This window comes from Mesocricetus auratus, unplaced genomic scaffold (genome assembly GCF_017639785.1).
Source record: "Mesocricetus auratus isolate SY011 unplaced genomic scaffold, BCM_Maur_2.0 Super-Scaffold_100011, whole genome shotgun sequence".
NCBI classification, from domain to species: domain Eukaryota; kingdom Metazoa; phylum Chordata; class Mammalia; order Rodentia; family Cricetidae; genus Mesocricetus; species Mesocricetus auratus.
Window position 1 is genome coordinate 6,613,248 of NW_024429195.1, and position 19,440 is coordinate 6,632,687.

The 19,440-nt window shown below is 48.4% G+C and overlaps 2 protein-coding genes across 9 annotated transcripts in view; one reads left to right on the plus strand and one right to left on the minus strand.

The window, feature by feature from the left end:
* The window catches only part of Med12l (mediator complex subunit 12L), a 307,049-nt gene that overhangs the window by 107,904 nt on the left and 179,705 nt on the right, over nt 1–19,440 (minus strand). The gene's annotated exons all lie outside the window — the stretch shown is intronic.
* Nucleotides 158–18,412, plus strand: Gpr87 (G protein-coupled receptor 87). 2 transcript variants are annotated; one of them, XM_005077914.2, is made up of 3 exons: nt 158–471; nt 12,898–13,029; nt 17,287–18,412. In XM_005077914.2, exons 2-3 carry the CDS (start codon nt 12,996–12,998, stop codon nt 18,312–18,314), a joined length of 1,062 nt encoding a protein of 353 aa, XP_005077971.1. In that variant the 5' UTR covers nt 158–471; nt 12,898–12,995; the 3' UTR covers nt 18,315–18,412. The 2 variants fall into 2 exon arrangements, with proteins under 2 accessions (XP_005077971.1, XP_040610322.1); XM_040754388.1 differs by having other exon boundaries at nt 158–440.

Below are 19,440 nucleotides of genomic sequence, written 5' to 3' on the forward strand. Positions count from 1 at the left end.
AGGCCGGGCCTGAACATCTGAGGTGATTAGTGAGACCCACCCCGAGACTTCACCCCCCACTCCTCACCCGGGGCTCCCGATGCTGGCCCATCCCACTGGGTACCCTTCAGGTGAATCACCCCAGAATCCTGCTGGTTCAGGAAATGCTCTTCCCTGGTCTCCAGATCTCACCTCTCTCCAATGTGAGTCATATACATTAGCAAGTGAGCAAGTTGCTCCAGTTGTCCGTGGGTAGGTCGGTTTGAAAGGTGCCCCAGAGGACAGTCTCCACAGGGCAGCAGAGCACCCACCTGCGCTCTCCAGCAGAACAACAAAAAATTTTAAAAATGCAGATTTCCAGTGCCTTACCAGAGAATCTACTTCACTGCCAACCCGAGTTCTGAGATTTACTCCCACTTGAGAGATGAGGAGCCTGCTTCAACTTGAAGACGGCCCATCAGGTGAGCAGCCAGCCAGCCACCACAATGAAAGGTAAATGAAGTTGCTGGGCTTTCTTTGTTTCTCAATCTTTCCATTTTTCTTAAAAGCAACGTTTTGTAGCATACAGCATGGTTAAGAGTACAACGGTCTGTCTCCTTAAACTGGAGTCTGAGGGAAAAGTACAAATCGGCATGAGGGCTGAAATAGACGCACAGACATCTTGGAGACGAGGCCACGGTGCTCCCTGTTGTCCGGCTGAGGCAGGCAGAGGCTGTGCCCCCCCCCCAAGGGGAAATGTGTTGGTAGTCATGTCCCTTCGGTGAAAACACATTTTTTAAACCATAGTTACCTTAGTAAGTGTGCAACAAGAGATGGCTTTTATTATTGTGTCCTGTTTCCCAAGGCCCAACACTTTCATACGCATCATTTTAAAGGCACTCAAAAGAAAAGGTATTTTTTCTGTCTCAGTTTTGACTTAAAAAAAAAAAAGAATCACAGTTTCTCATTCCACAGTAAAGAACAGGGCAACCCTCACTCTGAAGCCTTAAGAAATCATGTTAAAACATGTCAGCAGAAGCCCAGAGAAAACTGCCAGGCAACTCACAAACACGCTAGCGGCAGCCGGGATCTGCTCCCAAGCAAACTCCTGGAGAAGTGCTTACCACAGGGAGGAGGAAAGCGCACAGTCAGCAGGCGGGGTTGCCTTTCTAAATGACTCTAAGTGACCCATGAGCCCAGGGCACAGTAACTTTCTGATTTCATATTTTACGACTTTGCCCATGAGAGAACTTCCAGTCCCCTCTCACGGCAGGCATATTAACCATTTCTTACGGCATTGGGAATGCCAGCAAACTTGGCAGAGGCTGAGTTTCTGCCTCATTCCTTGGCTTTGCCCCTGTGAAACTGGGTATCAAGGCTCTGCCTTGGATCCCTCTGTGGGATCTCGTCCTCTGGTTATTGCTGTGTCCTCCTGGTTTGCCACTGAGAAGGGTGACTGTGGGGGGGAGGGGAGCTAAGTGAGAACGAATGTTCTGATTTAGGCTATGTTCCATAGACAGCCCGCTTTGCTTTTCTTCTAGGCAGCTTAGGGGTTTGTTCACATTCTTTAGGAAACAAACGCATTTCACGATATCTCTAGGGAAGTGTCACAGAAAGTTAACACAAGACACTAAAATGACACTAGAGTGACCAAAGGGGGAGAGGATGTAGGAAGGACAGGGAGGTGCTACCCTCGTGGTCACCACCTGGGGTCTTCGGAGGAGTACAGGCAGAGATTGTAGCTTTGGCTTGTTTAGCAAACTTGGGACTCAGCAAAACACAGGGACGCAATGCTGACAGTGCCAGAGGCGGCGGCAGGCTCCCTGCAAACTCACTTCCTCTCCTCTCGGGTAAAATGAAGGCACTGGGTTCGGAGAGTTACTGAAATTCTCTGGGACCTCTAGATTCCCACACACCCAGTGAACCGACCAGGTATGGGGGCTGGGTTACCAAAGAACACTAGGCTCAGCCAAACACACCTGCATTCCTAGAGGAGGCGGGGTGTAAGCACAAATGGCCCTCCCAGCTCCTTCCCTAGCCAGCTCCTTGATGACAACCAAACCTTGACCTCTTTAAATACTGAGTTCTTATTTTGTGCAATCCAGACAGACACGGCCACTGCTCACTCCCCTGACCGTGGTTAGGAAGTTCCACGATACCAACACAGGGACCTGCTGTGGCTGTTAGAGCTGTAGACATGCCAGGCACAGACAAGAGGGGAAGGTGACCGGGGCGGGTGTTAAATACAAATGAAACTTGACATCAGTGCGCGCGTGCACAGGAAGCGACTCCAGCTTCCAGAGTGAGGCCAGCAGTTGAGGCCAGGCTCCCATCTCGCCTGGGCATGATTTCTAAAAGGGCTACCTCTTTCTCTGGCAAGCAGAAGTGGAATTAGTACATCTATTCTCTTAGCCAGCAGCAAACTTGCATGTTTTATGTTTTATGAATGCACTTTACTGGCCAAAGTCGAAAAATTTTTACCAGAATTATTTAAGTAAGACCACTGCAGCTATCTGCAAATCATCACCAAGCCTGCCCTCTTTTCTAACTTGAAAGCACAGCATTTCCCTCGCCCTTTCTCCTCCTCTTTGGAAACTGACTAAAATGCTATCCCAACATGAGACGCTCTCACTCCTTGTCTGAAGACATGCGGGCCTCAGTTGCCCAACACGTGTGCAGCTTTCTTCGAACCTAACTCCAAACTCCCGACTTCTCCCCATCTCTCCTCTATCCCCTTCTGCCGGCCCTGTGGTTCCTCGGCCAGATTCTAACAAATGGCCTTTAAATTAAGTGTTGTGTTAAAGCCGTTCTTAGCACAAGCCGTCATCTGAAGCCACTTGTTAGTGATTCATATGGAGCAGTTCCCTCACTGGGCTGAAGGCAGAGCCAATGCTGGGAACCTTTTCCTGCTGCAGCCAGCCTGCTCCAGTCCCCAGAGGTTTCAGTTCTGTCCAGGGGCACCACTGCCTGTCGCTACTCTTCTCTGGGTATCTGATGAGACCGTCTAGCCGTGCTGAGCATTTCCTATGCTACGTGATGAGGATGCTCCCAGGTGTCTCAAAGGAGGTACCAGGCTACAATCTGACCTGGGCGGCAGGCAGTTCACCTGGAAGCAATTGCAGATGGGGCCTGGAGCGCACCAGCTTCAGAATGACTTACACACAGATCCAAGCTGTGCCCCTCAGGAGCAGGAAGGATTAAAAGGAGCAGGTGGTCCACATACACCCATTTGTTGACAGAAATCCTAAGCCTCTGCTTCTACGAGGGCAAGAGTGGGAAGAAGTTTTTACGGCACCCGGCAGCATCTCTTAGTGTTCTTATGAGGGGTCCGCGCCATGGCGATACCTCATGCAACCCTGTGGGCACTGTTGTACAGCTCTGACGAAATCGTTAGCTAACCTACCCCACACCAAATGCCACGTATAACCCTGTGAGCCCTGCCGCATGGCTCTGATGTCTAGGTAACCTACCTACCAAATACCTCTTTAATAAAGAACCTAGTGTCCCTCTGAATACGTTAGATATAAGTAAAGTAGCCCAGGAGTCTTAGGCATACGAAAGCACTAGTCCACTTGCGGGACTCTGTGGTTCAGCCACCACTGTTGCCCCTGGGTCTGAAGCATAGGCTTCTAGGCTGCCAGAGGAGGTGTGTGTCTGAAGCCTGAACAGACTCTGTGGTCAAAGAAGGGACCCCTCTGGAGGACATGCAACTGAGCGAAACTCTACTTTTCCAATCCCTAAGTTAAGTAGCATCCTTTATTGAATATCCTTTATTTAAAATGATTCTGTTGGTTCCCGCAGTAAGGTTAGAGAACAACAGAAACTAAATAACCCAAGACCCCCGGGCCAAAGGAACTTCGAACAGCATCAAAGAAATACAAGTGTTCATAGGACACCTGATGCGTTCCGACAGATTACAGTATGAGCCATGAGGCTCTCAGGCTGAGAACTTTAGCTGCCTCTGGGTGGGACAAGCCAAGGGTTGCCATTTTCTTTGGGGTGGGTGACTTGCCCTTCCAAGCCTTCTCATAATTGCCAGACTAGGTGACCGGAAATAAGACAGAAATTAACTGCTTATGGTAATTTCACTGAGATATTAGAAAAACTCAGAACATTAAGACATGTCAAAAATAGAAGAAGAAGACATGTCATCATTGGGTACATTGCCACACTTTAGGATTTACAAGAATATGCCAGTGTCTTTAGATAACTTCTGCTACGATTCCGTCATTGTTGTGCTAAGGTGGCATTTTAAGGATGTGACAGATACATTAAGGAAGATGATGGCTTGCAATGGTTCAGAATTGTCTGAGTGTAACTGATGTTGAGCATGGTGTTCTTTTAAATCTGCTAGTAAGTTATCATCCCTGTCTGTAAGATGCTTGCTTAAACAACTGAGATAAGAAAAAAATGCAGCTGTATCTATTTCCTGTTTCATTTATAACTGGCTAGCTTGCAAGCAGGAGGAGGAACAAGCTTAGACAGGTAGTCGCACACCAAAAGAGTGTGGCAAAGCAAATGACTGAATGAAGGTCAGATGCCATCTAAAGATAGTGAACGTGTACCGTGATAGTGCAACGGTTGACCAGCGCCATCTCAAAGGTGCAATTCCACCTAAGGATCAGCAGAGACCACTGTGTCCCTTCTACAAACCCAACTACAAACCTGCGTTACACATCAACATTCGTTTTGCTCTGTCACCTAAAACATTCATCCGACTTTATGGGGGGTATAAGCAGCAATAATACTATGTGAGTAAAATTCAGAACAAACAAAACCACACAATCCTATCAACTCTATGTCCAGTCACCAGTGTAATACTTCAATGTTTGCCTCCTTTTCTCTCTCTCTCTCTCTCTCTCTCTCTCTCTCTCTCTCTCTCTCTTGAAAACCAAAAATGGTATCTAGTAGGTATACAACAGTGTCCAAAGTCATGTTTGGACAGTGTTGTCTCTCTGTTTACATTCTGTTTACAGTGAATATGAAACAACACATCAGCCAGCCCTAATTAATTAACCAGTCTGTGCAGAAGCCATTACAAGCATTCAAAATCACGGGCACCACAGAGAAACACACCTTGGGACACTAAGTCATTTACTTTTTAATCTGAAAGAGACTCTCAGGAATTATCTGACCTTAGAGTTTGTCCCAGTGTACAAAGCCAAATACCGACACCCCAAAGTTTTTCCCCATCCAGCTCCTATCAGAGAATGATGCACATCCAACCCTGTCCCCTGCTCCTCTTCCATGAACAACTCAGTTTCCTGACAACAAAGCACTCCTTCCAAGGCACTCACGGGGTAATCCCATTCATTTAAACTCTGCCTGGCCCAGATTTACATATGTATGTACAAACACACACACACACACTCACACACACACACACACACACACAGCTGAGGACCTTTAAGTTCAGGCAAGGTAGCATGCTTCATTAACACCAGCACTATGGAGTCAGAGAAAGGCAAATGTACTGGAACTCTCTGGCCAGCCAGCCGAGACAAACTGATCAACTCTGGCCTCAGTGAGAGAACAGGTCTAAAAATAATAGACAACACTTGAAAAAGACACTCAGTGTCAACCTCTAACTCCACTCATAGAACATACGTGCAGGCTCACTCAAACATACAAAAGTAAACACTTCACACACAGTAAGGCTATACAGACAGACTGACTAGTATAGATAGAGAGGCAGGCAGGAAGGCAGGCAGGCAGGCAGGCAGGCAGGCAGGCAGGCAGGCAGGCAGACAGACAGACAGACAGACAGACAGGCAGACAAATTTAAAAGTGACATGAGAAGGTGAGGTCACCAAACTTACTCGTCCCCATCCATTTGACAATGGCGGTAAGCCTGAGGGCAACTAACTATACCTATACAGGAAACGGGAATAAAGAGCTGGATACTGATCACCTCACTGGATTCCCGAAAGAACTACCTACTCAGTAAAGAGACTAGGGAAACTTTCTCCCGTGAGCCCCTCGTACAAAAACAAGGAACAAAGGCCCAACGCCTTGCAGGTGTGGCCATGAAGTTCAGGGCAGGCACAGTCGTTCTGCAGAGGCAGGGTAAGACAATGCGATGGAGGCCGGGCTCGTGGCTCACCTGAATGTGTCACCTCAGTACCTCTTCATACTGCTCTGAGGAAAACGGCCTCTTCCCTCTCCCTAGTTGACACCGCTCTAATTTTCAGACTTCCTCAGCGCCAGACTGGTTGCGTCATAAAAACTAGCATGTGGACCTGTAACAAGTCCCTTCTCATGGCCAGCACCAATTGAAAAAGTGGCCGGAGAAGCCGGGCGTTGGTGGTGCACGCCTTTAATCCCAGCACTCGGGAGGCAGAGGCAGGTGGGTCTCTGTGAGTTCGAGGCCAGTCTGGTCTACAGAGCGAGTTCCAGGACAGCCTCCAAAACAATACAGAGAAACCCTGTCTAGAAAAAACAAACAGTTATGCTAGAGTCTGCTCTACAAGTATAGCAGGGCATCAATAGGAGTCACTTCATTGACCCCCCCTGACTCCCCAGTATGTTTTGGTCACCAGAGGCTGGATAGCCTAGAGTCCAGGGAGGACAGAACCAAACATGCCCCCTACTCTGGCTTTGTTTTGTTAGCATGCCGGGAACACTTCCTTCCTCAAACAGCTGGCTCACTTCTCCCATGGACATAGCCTGGAGTGAGCGACAGTGTTTACATACTCGGCCCCTCCAGAGAAAGCTGCTCAGAGCCCAGCAGGCCCTGTCTGAGAAGCCTTCTGCACAGCCTGAAAACTGCCCACTTCTCCTGTTCTCCCGGCTGTCCTTCCTGGCACTCCTTCACTTGGAAAGGCGGAAGGCATTCTCGGGGAGACAGGAAGAGCGGCAGACGCCCACCTACATAAGGTTAGGTCAGCACGGAGCCGAGCTCCACGCGATCCTCACGTGCAGCAAGCAGTATGTCTGCTGAGCGATGCCTCTCTCTGTGCTTGAGGTATCCTGGTTAGACCCTCGAAAGAGAAGCCTGCAGTAAGACACGGGCAGTCTAGACACGGGCAGTCTAGACACGGGCAGTCTAGACAGGGGCAGTCTAGACACGGGCAGTCTAGACACCGGGCAGTCTAGACACCGGGCAGTCTAGACACGGGCAGTCTAGGGAACTGCAAAAAAAAAAAAATACCCAACTGACGGAACTGCCACCAAGAAACAGCGCAGGTATAAAAAAAAAAAAAAGAAAAAAAATTTACAAACAGGAAAGGCTTCAAGGAGACACAGCCGATGAGTCATACTTTAAAAACTACCAATAACCTACCTAGCAGACAGGGAAGACGGAGTTCCAGGACAGAAGTCAGCGCACCCGTGGGGGCGGGGCAACTTAGAGCCTGCAGTGGGCAGGTGGGCAGGGTGGGAGGCAGCCAGTGAAAACAGAAAACAGGGAGGATCCTCGTTCGAACTGGGAGTTACCAGACTCATATTAACAACCAGGAGAATTATTCTTATTCAAACACTATCCATTTAAGAAAGACTATTTAGGGCTGAACGGTGGTGGTGCACACCTTTAGTCCCAGCACTCAGGAAACAGATGCAGGCGGATCTCTGTGAGTTCCAGGCCAGCCTGGTCTACAGAGAGAGCTCCAGGACAGGCTCAAAAGCTACACAGAGGAACCCTGTCTCAAAATAACAACAACAAGAAGAATGACTATTTAAAAGTACTGTAATAAGTAGGAATTATTTTGAGAGATAAATGTATAACATGAAAGGAATTATGTTTTCACCCACGTGTACTTGTGGTGTACCTGTGGGGATGAGGTGTTTGGTTTCTGTGAGGGGAGAAAACCATGGGGAAAGACGGTTTGATGCTGACAAAAATGCATAATGGCTACTCATGTTAAAAGACCCCACCTTAGAACTTTCAAACTGTTAGTGAAAATAAGGGGTAAAGCAAATGAAAATGGTTAGGCAACTGTCTTGCTGAATGTAAATACCATCAAGCTTAAATATGGTGACCTAATGCCATTACAAAAAGATGGGACTTAGAGCCAGTGAGGTTAACAGCTGTGTGATTTTCTTAGCTTTCAGGAACTATCCCTATTCATTCCTACCCCTCCCATCACGTTGGAAGAGGTTCTTAGACAATATGATTCCAGGATTTATGGGAGATGTTTATTTCCCCCTGCACAGAGGCCTTGAACCCGGTGCTTCTGTGTCCTTACCACAGCAGGGTAAGGCCCGCCCGTCAGTACACCTGAATGCCTGGCAGGCTTGACACTCTCCAGCAAGAAAAGTCCAAACCTACTCGAATAAAAGCCTTAAAAACTAAGAGGCATGAGCTTCCTGGGAGCGAACTGCAAAGCAGAGGACAAGAAAAAGAGACAGAGATGCACTCTGTCACGTTGGGCCACTGCCACCAATATCTGTAAAAACGTCCCTCGGGAGCAGCCACACTTAGGGAGTAGGCCTTTCCCAGGCACTCACCTTTCAGGCTGCAACCAGCCAGGCAGTGATGCAATCTGTGAGGCCCACAGCCGTGGCCTGGCGAGCCACACTTGCTCCTGCCCAGGGAGGAGTTTCCCTGGCTCTCACAAGCCGCTCCCCACCCAGGCGGAGATCCAACCCAACAAGTCTGGGAGCAGATTAGGGCTGTGTGGACTACAAGGCTGAGCCCCACAGCAGCTGCTCACAGACCCACATGGCGAAGACCTCTGGCCGGTTGTCCCATTGGGCACCCAGAGAGCAGAGGTCTGTGTCCAACACTGGCCCCTGTCCCACCACTTGTAAAGGAAGGAGAGCAGGACACCCATTTGTGTGTGTGTGTGTGTGTGTGTGTGTGTGTGTGTGTGTGTGTGTGTGTGTGTGTGTGTGTGTGTGTGTGTGTGTGTTTTCTGGTCAGAAAAACAGTTCAATACCAGGATGAGGGTCCAGATCTTCCCTAAAGGGCCACAGTGGAGGGCGGAGCCAAGTCCAGCTGCCCTGTGAGATGAAAGGAAAGTCTTAGGTGTGAGCTTCAGATATAACCCGGGTGTCTACCAGCAGCATGATCTGCACACAAGGCAATCCCAGGAAGCAGCCAGGTAGAAAAAAATCATCCCTTACGTATGAACATTAGGATTTCCTGAAACTATGGTATTTTGTGTGTGTGTGGCTGCAGAAGTGGGGTCATTTTACAGCATTCTGAGTGATGGCGGGCGGTCATGCGCAAAGGAGGTCAGGAACAAACGGGGGTAAGGATAACATCCAGAGTTTCAGTGTAGCCATTCAAGAGGAGATTCTCACTGCAGCAGAGAGGCGGCAGCAGCAGCGTTGTACAATCGAGTGCCTATGTGCTGGAGAGGCAATGCCCAGCAGGAGGAGGGTACACCAGGGAGTGCCTGCACCCATGGGACAAGCTCCTCCCACCAGGAAGAGGTGGCCTAGACTCTGCAGATGCTCGGCTCAGCTCCCCCAGGACGAGATCCCATCCGGACTCTCCTAGGATGCTCCTAGGATGCAGTGCTCGCACCAAGGGAAATAAAGTCCTTCCTGTGTCTGGCAGGAAAACAGACCCCTCCCTCTGCCTAGAACCTCCTCCAATATAAAATGAACACTCAAAAGCACTCTTTGTTTTGACCCTAACACGATACAGAAGGGACTGTGACCAGCTCTCATCGGACATGACAACGAATCCCAGCTGTACCCATTATTTTACCATGTTGAAGCAGGGCAAGGCAGTTAGAATCTCTCAATGTATCTTCCTACAGGGGTGGGAGGACAAACTATTCAGGTCATGGGACAAGCTAGAAAACTACTTGCAAAATCAAGCCCGGGGTTCAAGAGTCTTAAGGGCAGAGCACATGTGAGCCATTCCCCTACGCCCTCATTTTAAAAGGGCCAGCAGAAAAACAACACAAACTAGCCAAGGCACGGTATCAGTGGGTGGCGGAAAAGAGCTGTGGGCACCTACACTGTCTAACGCCGGAACAGCTGTGAAACGTGGGGCAACCACGGGCAACCACATTCTTCGGGGGTTTCATCAGGCGTCAGCCAGGAGAGCTGTAGGAGGAGGCAGGACAGGAGCCCCACACACTGACTGATTTCATCTGGAACACAGCCCATTACGACACCTGAAGCAATTTCTGTAACAAGTTATGGGCGCCAGAACACACCACAGGGAGCACCAGGGAGGCAGGAAGCTGAGACCCAGACGGGACAGTGTGGAAGCTCACAGACAGGGCTGGGACAGTGGGAGGGAAGGGAGAGCTACCGGTCGGTTCCTGAGATCGGGCTGGGGACACAAACCACACAGCAGTCTCGGCTCAAACCAAAGTGCAAGGAACCATGTCACCTGGCGCCTTGCGGTCCATCTCTAAGTAAAACTCTACGCCCTCCAGAGCAACGGGAAGCCTACCATACGCGGCCACTCTGGCGTCTGCATAAAATGGTGCCTTTCTTTCATTTCCCGGAACAAAACAGAACTGTGCTCATTTTCCACTGGGGAGAATGGGGAGTCCGGAAGCTAAAAAGCAGCAAAGTTGGAAGTCAATCAAATCCCTTTTTGTGTGATGCTATCCATGGCTAGAAGTCAGGACATGTTGTTAGGGTTTTTTTTTTTAATTTTACTCACACCGGGGAAAATATAATTTCACAATGATAAGCATTAAACGGTATGCTTAACAAACTCTCCCACTAGTCATAAAAGCCGTTCAACGGACACCAACTGCTTTTATACCCATCTCCACCTCTGGCCTTCTCTTTCTCCTTCCCATAACAGTCACAGTTAAACAACTGTCTCCAATTGCCTCTTTGCCAAACCTATTCGCCAAACTCAGCCCTGGCTCATCAGGCGTCTGCCCCATTGCCCTCCGCTACCAGGCATCCCCACAGATGGATGGGACTCCATCCGGTGGCGCTGACCGGTCCTCTGTCTTCTGACCTTCCCACAGGATGCGTCCAGTCAGTGCTTCAGGGCTCTCCCTGACGTCACTGCCTTCCCACAATCCCAAAGCCTCTGGCACCACTGCATGCCCTCCACTGCCCCTAGGGCGGCTCCTCGGAAGCAGGCCAGCCCTCTGGTGTCCTCCCTTCTCTGGGCAGCTACAATGATGCTGACCATCGGCTCCAGTACTGCTAATGAAACGCCTATCTAGACAAACAGTTCGATCTTTCTTCACTGGACGGATGGTGGTGTTCTTCTTAAGAGGAACCTACAAAACTTCTCCACATGCTCTGCATGCAAACATTCCGTCAGAACCGTGAAACGGAAATGGCGTAGACTGCTCCGTTTTCTGTGCCCACTGGCCAACCGGCTGCTGTCTGTCTTATGGCTCCCGATGGTGCCTAAGGACAATGAACCAGGAAAGCAAAGACTGCGGTGGCCTGGGCACAGAAACGGCTAACATTAAAGAGGTTTCTGCCCCCATCCGCTTATTAAAGTGGCTTCCCATTTCAGGGAAGAGTAATAATATGGTGGTGAAAAGTAAGTCTTTGCCCCCTTGCCTACATTAAAAAGAGTAGAAAGCCAGCACTCAAAGAAGAAAGGTTTTAAAAACCCTAGTCATCTACATTTCAGTAACACCCCCCTCCCCCCCAAAAAAAGGTTCCTTTAGGAACCTGTTACATCCCAGGTACGAGGGGTATTCCAAAGCCACGGGAGCAGGGAGTTCTCTACTTGCTAAGAGCTGCTCTGGGATGGGGAGGAAGGGACCCCACACCGGAAGGGAAAGTTTGTTTCTTCTGTCCGCCGACACGTCCAGCAGTTGACTGTATGCAATGTTGCAAATGGGAAGGAGGACCCCACTCACTGCCCACGCCAGGACGCACTTGTCCCTGCAGCTGCGCTCTTCCCCTGCCAGCTCAGCAGACACACAGGGAAAGCCACAGTGTGCGTTTGAGGGAGCGACAGTCCATGGGAATGAGCTTCGTGCACGGGTGCAGCGTCAGGCAGGGGGCATGGAAGTCCCACATGGTTTCGTTTCATAAGAAGCAATGTGACTTCCCTTGCAGGAAACTGCTCATAGGCCCATTTCCCTTTAAGTGCACACTTTGCAAAGCGGTTCTCGTGATGCCATCATCCTCTCTATTTGGCCAACACCTAGGAGAAGGCTAGGAACTCAAGACAGACCTGACTGCAAAAGGAGGAGTCAGGAAATAAGTTTTCAAAACGTGTAACCCTGCCTAAACTATGCTTTCTGCTGGCCTTTCTGTAGAGCATCCAGAGATCAACAAAGCAATTTACACCAGCCGGTGGTGGCACTTGCCTTTAATCCCAGGACTCAGGAGGCAGAGGCAGGAGGATCTCTGTGAGTTCGAGACCAGCCTAGTCTACAGAGTGAGTTCCAGGACAGCCTCCAAAACAATACAGAGAAACCCTGTCTCGAAAAGCAAAAAAAAAAAAAAAAAAAAAAAAAGAGCAATTTACACAAATGTATTACACAGGAAACACTCAAACCCAGTTAAAGAATTCTCCTCTAACCAAATGCTGAGATGACAAGGCATATGGTTTCCACAGAGCACAAAAGAGATTTAGCAAAGCAAACATTCAAATGGCACTAAATCCTTAATGGAAACCCACCAAAGAGGAAGATACAAAAATCCACGCACATTTGAGTCTTGACAGAGATTTGACAGAGCTGTCAGTCCAATTCTAAAAAGGTCATGTGGACTGATGGGAGGTCATACAGTTGGTTAGTTTAGAGGCAAAACTAGAACCTCCAGAGATCGCACGGTGCTAAATGCATCACCATTTATAAAATACCTAGATATGGGCTGGAGAGATAGCTCCTACTTCACAGCAAACTGGGAAAAAAAAAAGGGTATTAACACAGGTTACTCTTTTGTGGCAAGGATATTCAAATCCACAATCTTGTTTTCTAATCACAGAGCCTAAAGATGCGTTGTTGTTGGTTTACTGTATTTTTTTCTGAAATAATAACATTAGATATGTAAACTCCTTACCAATCCTTCCTTTTTGTCTTTGTTTTGTTTCCTCCCTAGAAATCAAGCAAGGAGTAACTTTTGCTGAGCCTGTGCCGCAACGGTCCCCAAGTATTTCTTGACATGCATCTCTGCTCGCAGCGCATCACGATTAGAGAATGGGGCTCAACCTGACGCTTGCAAGATTACCAAGTAAGGCAAAGGAAACCACGCAAACGAACTGTGTTTTAACATGACTTGTGCAAGCTCAGTGATAGCTTAGAGCACTCAAAACCATTTCTCCTTCCAGCCATGCAGGGTAATATCACTGAGATAAAACTAACCTTGCTGTAGCTGATTTAAAACTTCAGTTAATCTCAACACTATCTTTAAAAAAGGACAAAGATTGACAGAATTATTCGAGAAAGATGTGTTAAACCCCAAATCAAGTAGGCATTACTCTCCCCATTTGATTATTTGGTACATATGTAAGTTCTCAAGGTTCCTCTAACACACACACACACACACACACACTCATACAGGAAACAACAAAAATAATTCATGGGGCTAGGTTCCATTTTTTTAAGTTAACTGAAACGTTTTAAAAAATTTTTCTTGGGCATTGGTGGCGCATGCCTTTAATCCCAGCACTCGGGAGGCAGAGGCAAGTGAATCTCTGCGAGTTCGAGGCCAGCCCAGTCTACAGAGCGAGTTCCGGGACAGCCTCCAAAACAATACAGTGAAACCCTGTCTCAAAAAAACCAAAAAAGAAAAAAAACCAAAAAAATTTTTTCTTTAGTTAACATTTTTTAAAGTGAACTGAGAAGGACCTGGGGTGAGGAGGCAGAAGTGGCCGGCAAAGGGGCTCTTACTTACTATTTCCTCTCAATCATCGCTCTATATTGAGCCCGTAATAAACAGGGCATACCATGCTTGTAAGCAAGGAGCAAGTAAGAACACAGTCTTCCTGTTTTATTTTGTTTGTTTGTTTTTTTGTTTTTTGGTTTTTGGTTTTTACGAGACAGGGTTTCTCTGTATTGTTTTGGAGGCTATTGGTCCAGCCCAGCCTCGAACTCACAGAGATTCGCCTGCCTCTGCCTCCCGAGTGCTGGGATTAAAGGCGTTCAGCACCACCGCCCGGTCAGTCTTCCTGTTTTAAAAGCAATTTCTAATTTTTCTTAATGGATTACTAAGCTACTAATCACGAAAGGAGGCCCCTAAATTGGCCACATTCCTTACTGGAAAAATAGCCTGATGAAACCAAACGGAGCTGACAAAGACTTTCCCTTTCAATGACCAGTGTTCCTGAGCAGGAATAATGGAGGTGTAAACCTACATCCATACCTGAAGGACCAAAGGAGCCGACCTGATATCCAAAGCTGACAGGGAAGAACATGGCGCCCACTTAGTTCACAAACAAGTCAGGCACCGCTTTCCAAATTAAGCTCTGGAGGCCTCTGGAGCAGCCCATGGGCAGTCTTAGGCACCACGGCTGTCTACTATTAAATTATTCTGAAAAACAGCCCAGAAGAGGCATTAACTTCTCCTTTGTTTAATCTGTAAATCTGGAATTTGTGAATGCAGTACTAACCAGGGGTAGGCTTATCCTGTGGAACTCGGGAGGTCAGTGCTCCAAAAGATGAATTTTGGTTATGGGCAAATAAGGCAAATGCCGTGAAGAAAGCACCATCAGAGCACAGACAGACTGCCTCGAAGCCGTGGGTGGACAGGCCATGAACCACTGTGATGTCACTCAGGCTTCAAGGTTTTGTTTTTTGTTTTTTTTTTCTGCTTTGTTTGCCTTTGGTTGTCAATTTGTTTGTTTGATCTTGTTAGTTTTTTTTTTTTAAATAAGATTGAGCCTGTGCACACACTTCTTTGATATTCTTCTTGAAGACTATCTTTAGTGTGAACTATAATTGCTAGGCATGTTATCATTTAATAAGAGAGCGTGTCTGTATAATTAAGCCTTGGGATAGTATGATAACAATGTAGGCTCAGAAGGCGTGCAGCTACCAGGAACACAGGGATAGAAGGGTGTGTCCCTCTCAGCCACAACGGGCACACACAGATCGAGGGGGCCACTCCTAGCCGCTGAAACAGCCCACTCCCGGGAGGTCACAGCTCCTGGATTCCACTGACATTCACCTTGGCTTTGCAAATCAACACCCGTGCGACTGCGGCAACAAGCAGCCATCGTTTCAAGAGATGACACAGCTGCTCCTTCGTAAGCTCTGCCGCTCGAGTAGCTAGGCACTTTCACCCTGAATAAAACCTACTTGGCTTTCAGGTATTTCTCAGAGTGCTATCCCCCCAGGAAGATGAAAGTGACAGGTAACAGCTTCATTGGGTGAACCAATTCAAAGAGCTATATAAGCCTCACTGAAGCTGCACTTCTTAAGGCTTCTCATGGCTCCAGATGCTGGTTGGGATGGATCTTCTGATACAGAAACAGCCAAGACTGCAAGGCTTTATTAATTAAATCTAAACAGGGCCTCGGTGAGATGGCCAGGGTGACATTTCAAGCTGGAAACAGGGACAGAGACGGCAGCTGAATCAGGCATTTTTAACTTGTAAAGCTTAATAATACCATTCATCGGTCTCATAACAGCCTAGCTAGGTAGAAATTACTGGACAAGGAGATCTAGGCCGGGAAAACCAGTTTTTAAAAACACAGCAAGGAATGAAAGGGAGAGAAATTATCAGAAAGGGGAGCCAGCTCCTGAAAAAGAACCCACACTTAAGATTTGCAGGTGGCAATTTAAGAACCTGTTTTGGATTACACTCATCGGAACTGCCTTTCCTGTTCGACTTCTTCAAAGAAAGAAAACAATAAATACATAATAAACAGCCATGGAGGCAAGTAAGAGCCAAATTCATGCCGTTCCCTAAACAAAACTCATCCCTAAAGTCACTATTATGAACTAGTGGGAATTTAAAAAAGCAAATCAGAAGTGACCTTCCTTACACCCTTACATCTGAAACGTGACTCGGTAAGCTACGAGTCACGTTAGTAGGGAAGTGGCTCCAAGAGGAGCTGGGGAGGCTGGAAGCTTCCAGAGCACCAGCCGGCAGGGTGGAGGACAAAGCAAGGAGGGGAAGGAGGCAAAGACTGCTCAACAGAGCTCTGCTCGGTCAACCCCAGAGACGCTTATCCTGGGACACAGGTCACCATGCAGCTTGCTTCCTGGCTGGAGCCGTCCTGGGAAAACCAGGGTGACCCCAGGAGGAGGAGTGATGGCCCACAGCACAGACTGGGATCTTCAGCTTCCTCACTTCCCTCAGTCCCCACGGGAGACTGACGCACACCTCAGATGCCCACACACACACACACACACACACACACACACACACACACACACACACACACACACACACGCAGCAAAGCATGCCTGCAAATTCACAATAAGCAGAGTAGGTATAATCTAACCTTGTTAAGTAACAACAAAAATAGCAGCCTGCACAGTTTTACGTGATAAATTTCTTGATAATAAATGTGTGCATACTAACAGAAACACAGAATGTGTTTTTGTTTTTTTTACTGGATTGCAGAGACAACTATACACAGATTTCACTAAAAAAAAAAACAGTGCACCACATAGTACACAGTATCTGCAGATGATCGGGATCCAAGACCAGGCTGCTTACAGTAGTGCCATGCCTGCTCCCGGCTCAGTTTCTAGTCAACTGAGAACAGATCTAAAGCAGCTACAGTTAGAGCTAGTTCTGCTCGGGACTTACTCACTTTGGAAGACAGCTGACTTTTGTTTTCTGAATGAAAGAAAAAAGTAATACCACACTTTTATTTCCAACAATGGTCCCTACAAAACCCTCAGGGAACAAAGGTGAAGGGTTCTGAGTGTGCTCTGTGGGCTTCGGTGACTGCAGAGCCCTAAACTTGGGCAGTGGTAAAGGGGACAGACGGACTGTGTCCGAGGACATCATTTCCATGCTCTGCTTTGTCGCTTTGGTAAAGGGAAACTTCAGTTTTCTGCTTCAGGTAGCGCTGCTTCTATGCGCAACAGCAGCATCCAACGCTGAACTAAACGCCAGGGCTCTTTGTGGGGGTATAGTACGCTCATTTTCGACAGGCTGTCACAGAGGACCCAAGGATCTTGAAACGCAGGGAAGGGGAAGCCACCAGTTACTTAGCCACTCATCAACCAGGTGCTTCTGTAAGTGTTGGGGGCAGGGCTGGAGACGCGGCTTGGCCGTGAAGAGCACTTCAGGCTCATGGGGGCGGGGGACACTCAGTTCACAGGTGAACTCCAAGTCGGGGGTCCACAAATGCCTTGGGTCCAGAGGACCAGAGACCCTCTGCAGTCTCCGGAGGCATGCAGTACACACTTAACAGAGGCCCAGAGAGACACGTGGGTGGTTGTCAGAATCTCTGAGACAACAACTCGCTCAGAACTCGTCTGGCCCTAAGGAAGGCAGCGGCACTAACGCGAATCCTTCCCCCGTCTGCAGGTGATGAGCTGTACAGCCAAGCCAGTCACTCTGCGAACAGCACAAAGAACGCCACCCTCCGCAATGAATTTGACACCATCGTCCTGCCGGTGCTTTACCTGGTCATATTTGTGGCGAGCATCCTGCTGAACGGCCTGGCCGTGTGGGTCTTCTTCCACATCAGGAATAAAACCAGCTTCATCTTCTACCTCAAAAACATAGTGGTGGCCGACCTCATAATGACGATGACGTTCCCGTTCCGGATAGTCCGGGACGCGGGATTTGGGCCTTGGTACTTCGAGTTCATCCTCTGCAGGTACACCTCGGTTCTGTTCTACGCCAACATGTACACGTCCATCGTGTTCCTCGGGCTGATCAGCGTCGACCGCTACCTAAAGGTGGTGAAGCCCTTCGGCGACTCTCGCATGTACAGCATAACCTTCACCAAGGTTTTATCGGCTTGCGTTTGGGTGGTCATGGCCATCCTGTCCCTGCCCAACATCGTACTAACCAACGGCCAGCCCACGAGGGAAAACATCCACGACTGCATGAGGCTCAAAAACCCTCTGGGAGCCAAGTGGCATACGGCCGTCACCTACGTGGACAGCTGCTTGTTTGTGGCCGTGCTGGTGATTCTCATCGGGTGCTACATAGCGATATCCAGGTACATCCACAGATCCAGCAGGCAATTCATAAGCCAGTCGAGCCGCAAGCGAAAGCATAACCAGAGCATCCGGGTGGTGGTGGCTGTGTTCTTCACATGCTTCCTCCCGTACCACCTGTGCAGAATCCCCTTCTCCTTCAGCCACTTAGACAGGCTCCTGGACGAGTCGGCACACAAGGTTCTCTACTACTGCAAAGAGATGACGCTTTTCCTGTCTGCCTGCAACGTGTGCCTGGACCCCATAATTTACTTTTTCATGTGCAGGTCGTTCTCAAGAAGGCTGTTCAAGAAGTCGAACATAAGAACCAGGAGTGAGAGCATCCGGTCCCTGCAAAGCGTCCGGAGGTCAGAAGTGCGCATTTATTACGACTACACCGACGTGTAGGGACCCGAGGGCCAGCGGGCCCTTCTCTGGCTGGGATCAATTATGTAGAAAGTGTAAATAAATGTTTGTTTTTAATTAGCCTGGCGGGAGCCCACCAAGACCACGGATGTGTTTTTGTTTTTTTTTTTAACCCCTAAGCATACGAATGGTAAGATTCAGGGGCATAAATTGGAACAAAGAAAAGCATTAAGAAAGGAGAAAGCGTAGGATGAATCAGAGGTGGGAGGGCTCAAGGAGCAAACTGACGAGGAGGCCGAGGCCCGGCCACGGGAATGCGGGCACCCGCCACGTGTCACACGCTCACTGCTGCCATGAAGTCACTCCTGCAGAGAGCACACACATAGAGGATTCTCCAGGCCTGTGAGTTCTAATGTTCCTCCAGATAATGTATGTCCAATACATATATTGATACACGGGTATCAGAGAGACTACTGATATATTATACATTACATTGATAACGCTTTATATTGATATCATGACAATAGCAACGCATTAAACTGATACAATAGTGTCAGTAAGGCATGAGTATCAGAATTAACTACGCAACTGCGTGATGAAACGTGTAGCTCACTAAGTTAGGTCAAAAAGTCCAACAGCCGTCGTTTAACTGCCGGGCGATTTTCTCTCCTCCAAAGGCACACTTTTTTTTTTAATTTTCAAAAGTACCCTTGCTTCTCGAAGCTGTATTAGTTCTGTCCGAGGCTCACATCTGCTGTTCATATTTTAAAGTTTTATCACATTTACTTATCCTGTGTATGGAGGGCGGGATGCGTGTGTGCCACAGCATGCGTGTGGCGGTCAGAGAACAGCTTGCCGGAGCTTGTTCTCTCTTCTTCCCGCCGTGCGGGCGCTCGGGTTTAACTCAGGGAGTCCGGGTTGGAAATGATGCCTTTATGGGCTGAGCCATCTCTTCAGCCCCTGCTCTGTTTCTGACACCGTGCCAGAAGATGCAGAAAAACCCTAATGGGAGGAGTTACGATATGCGTGCTGATTGAAAGACATTGTGTGACCAGGGGGATGGTTTAGCGGGCAAAGGAACCAGAGTAAATCCACATGAAGCTGGGCATGGGAGCGTGCCCCTGCCATCCCTGTTCTCCTACGGTAACACGGGAGACAAAGACAGGAG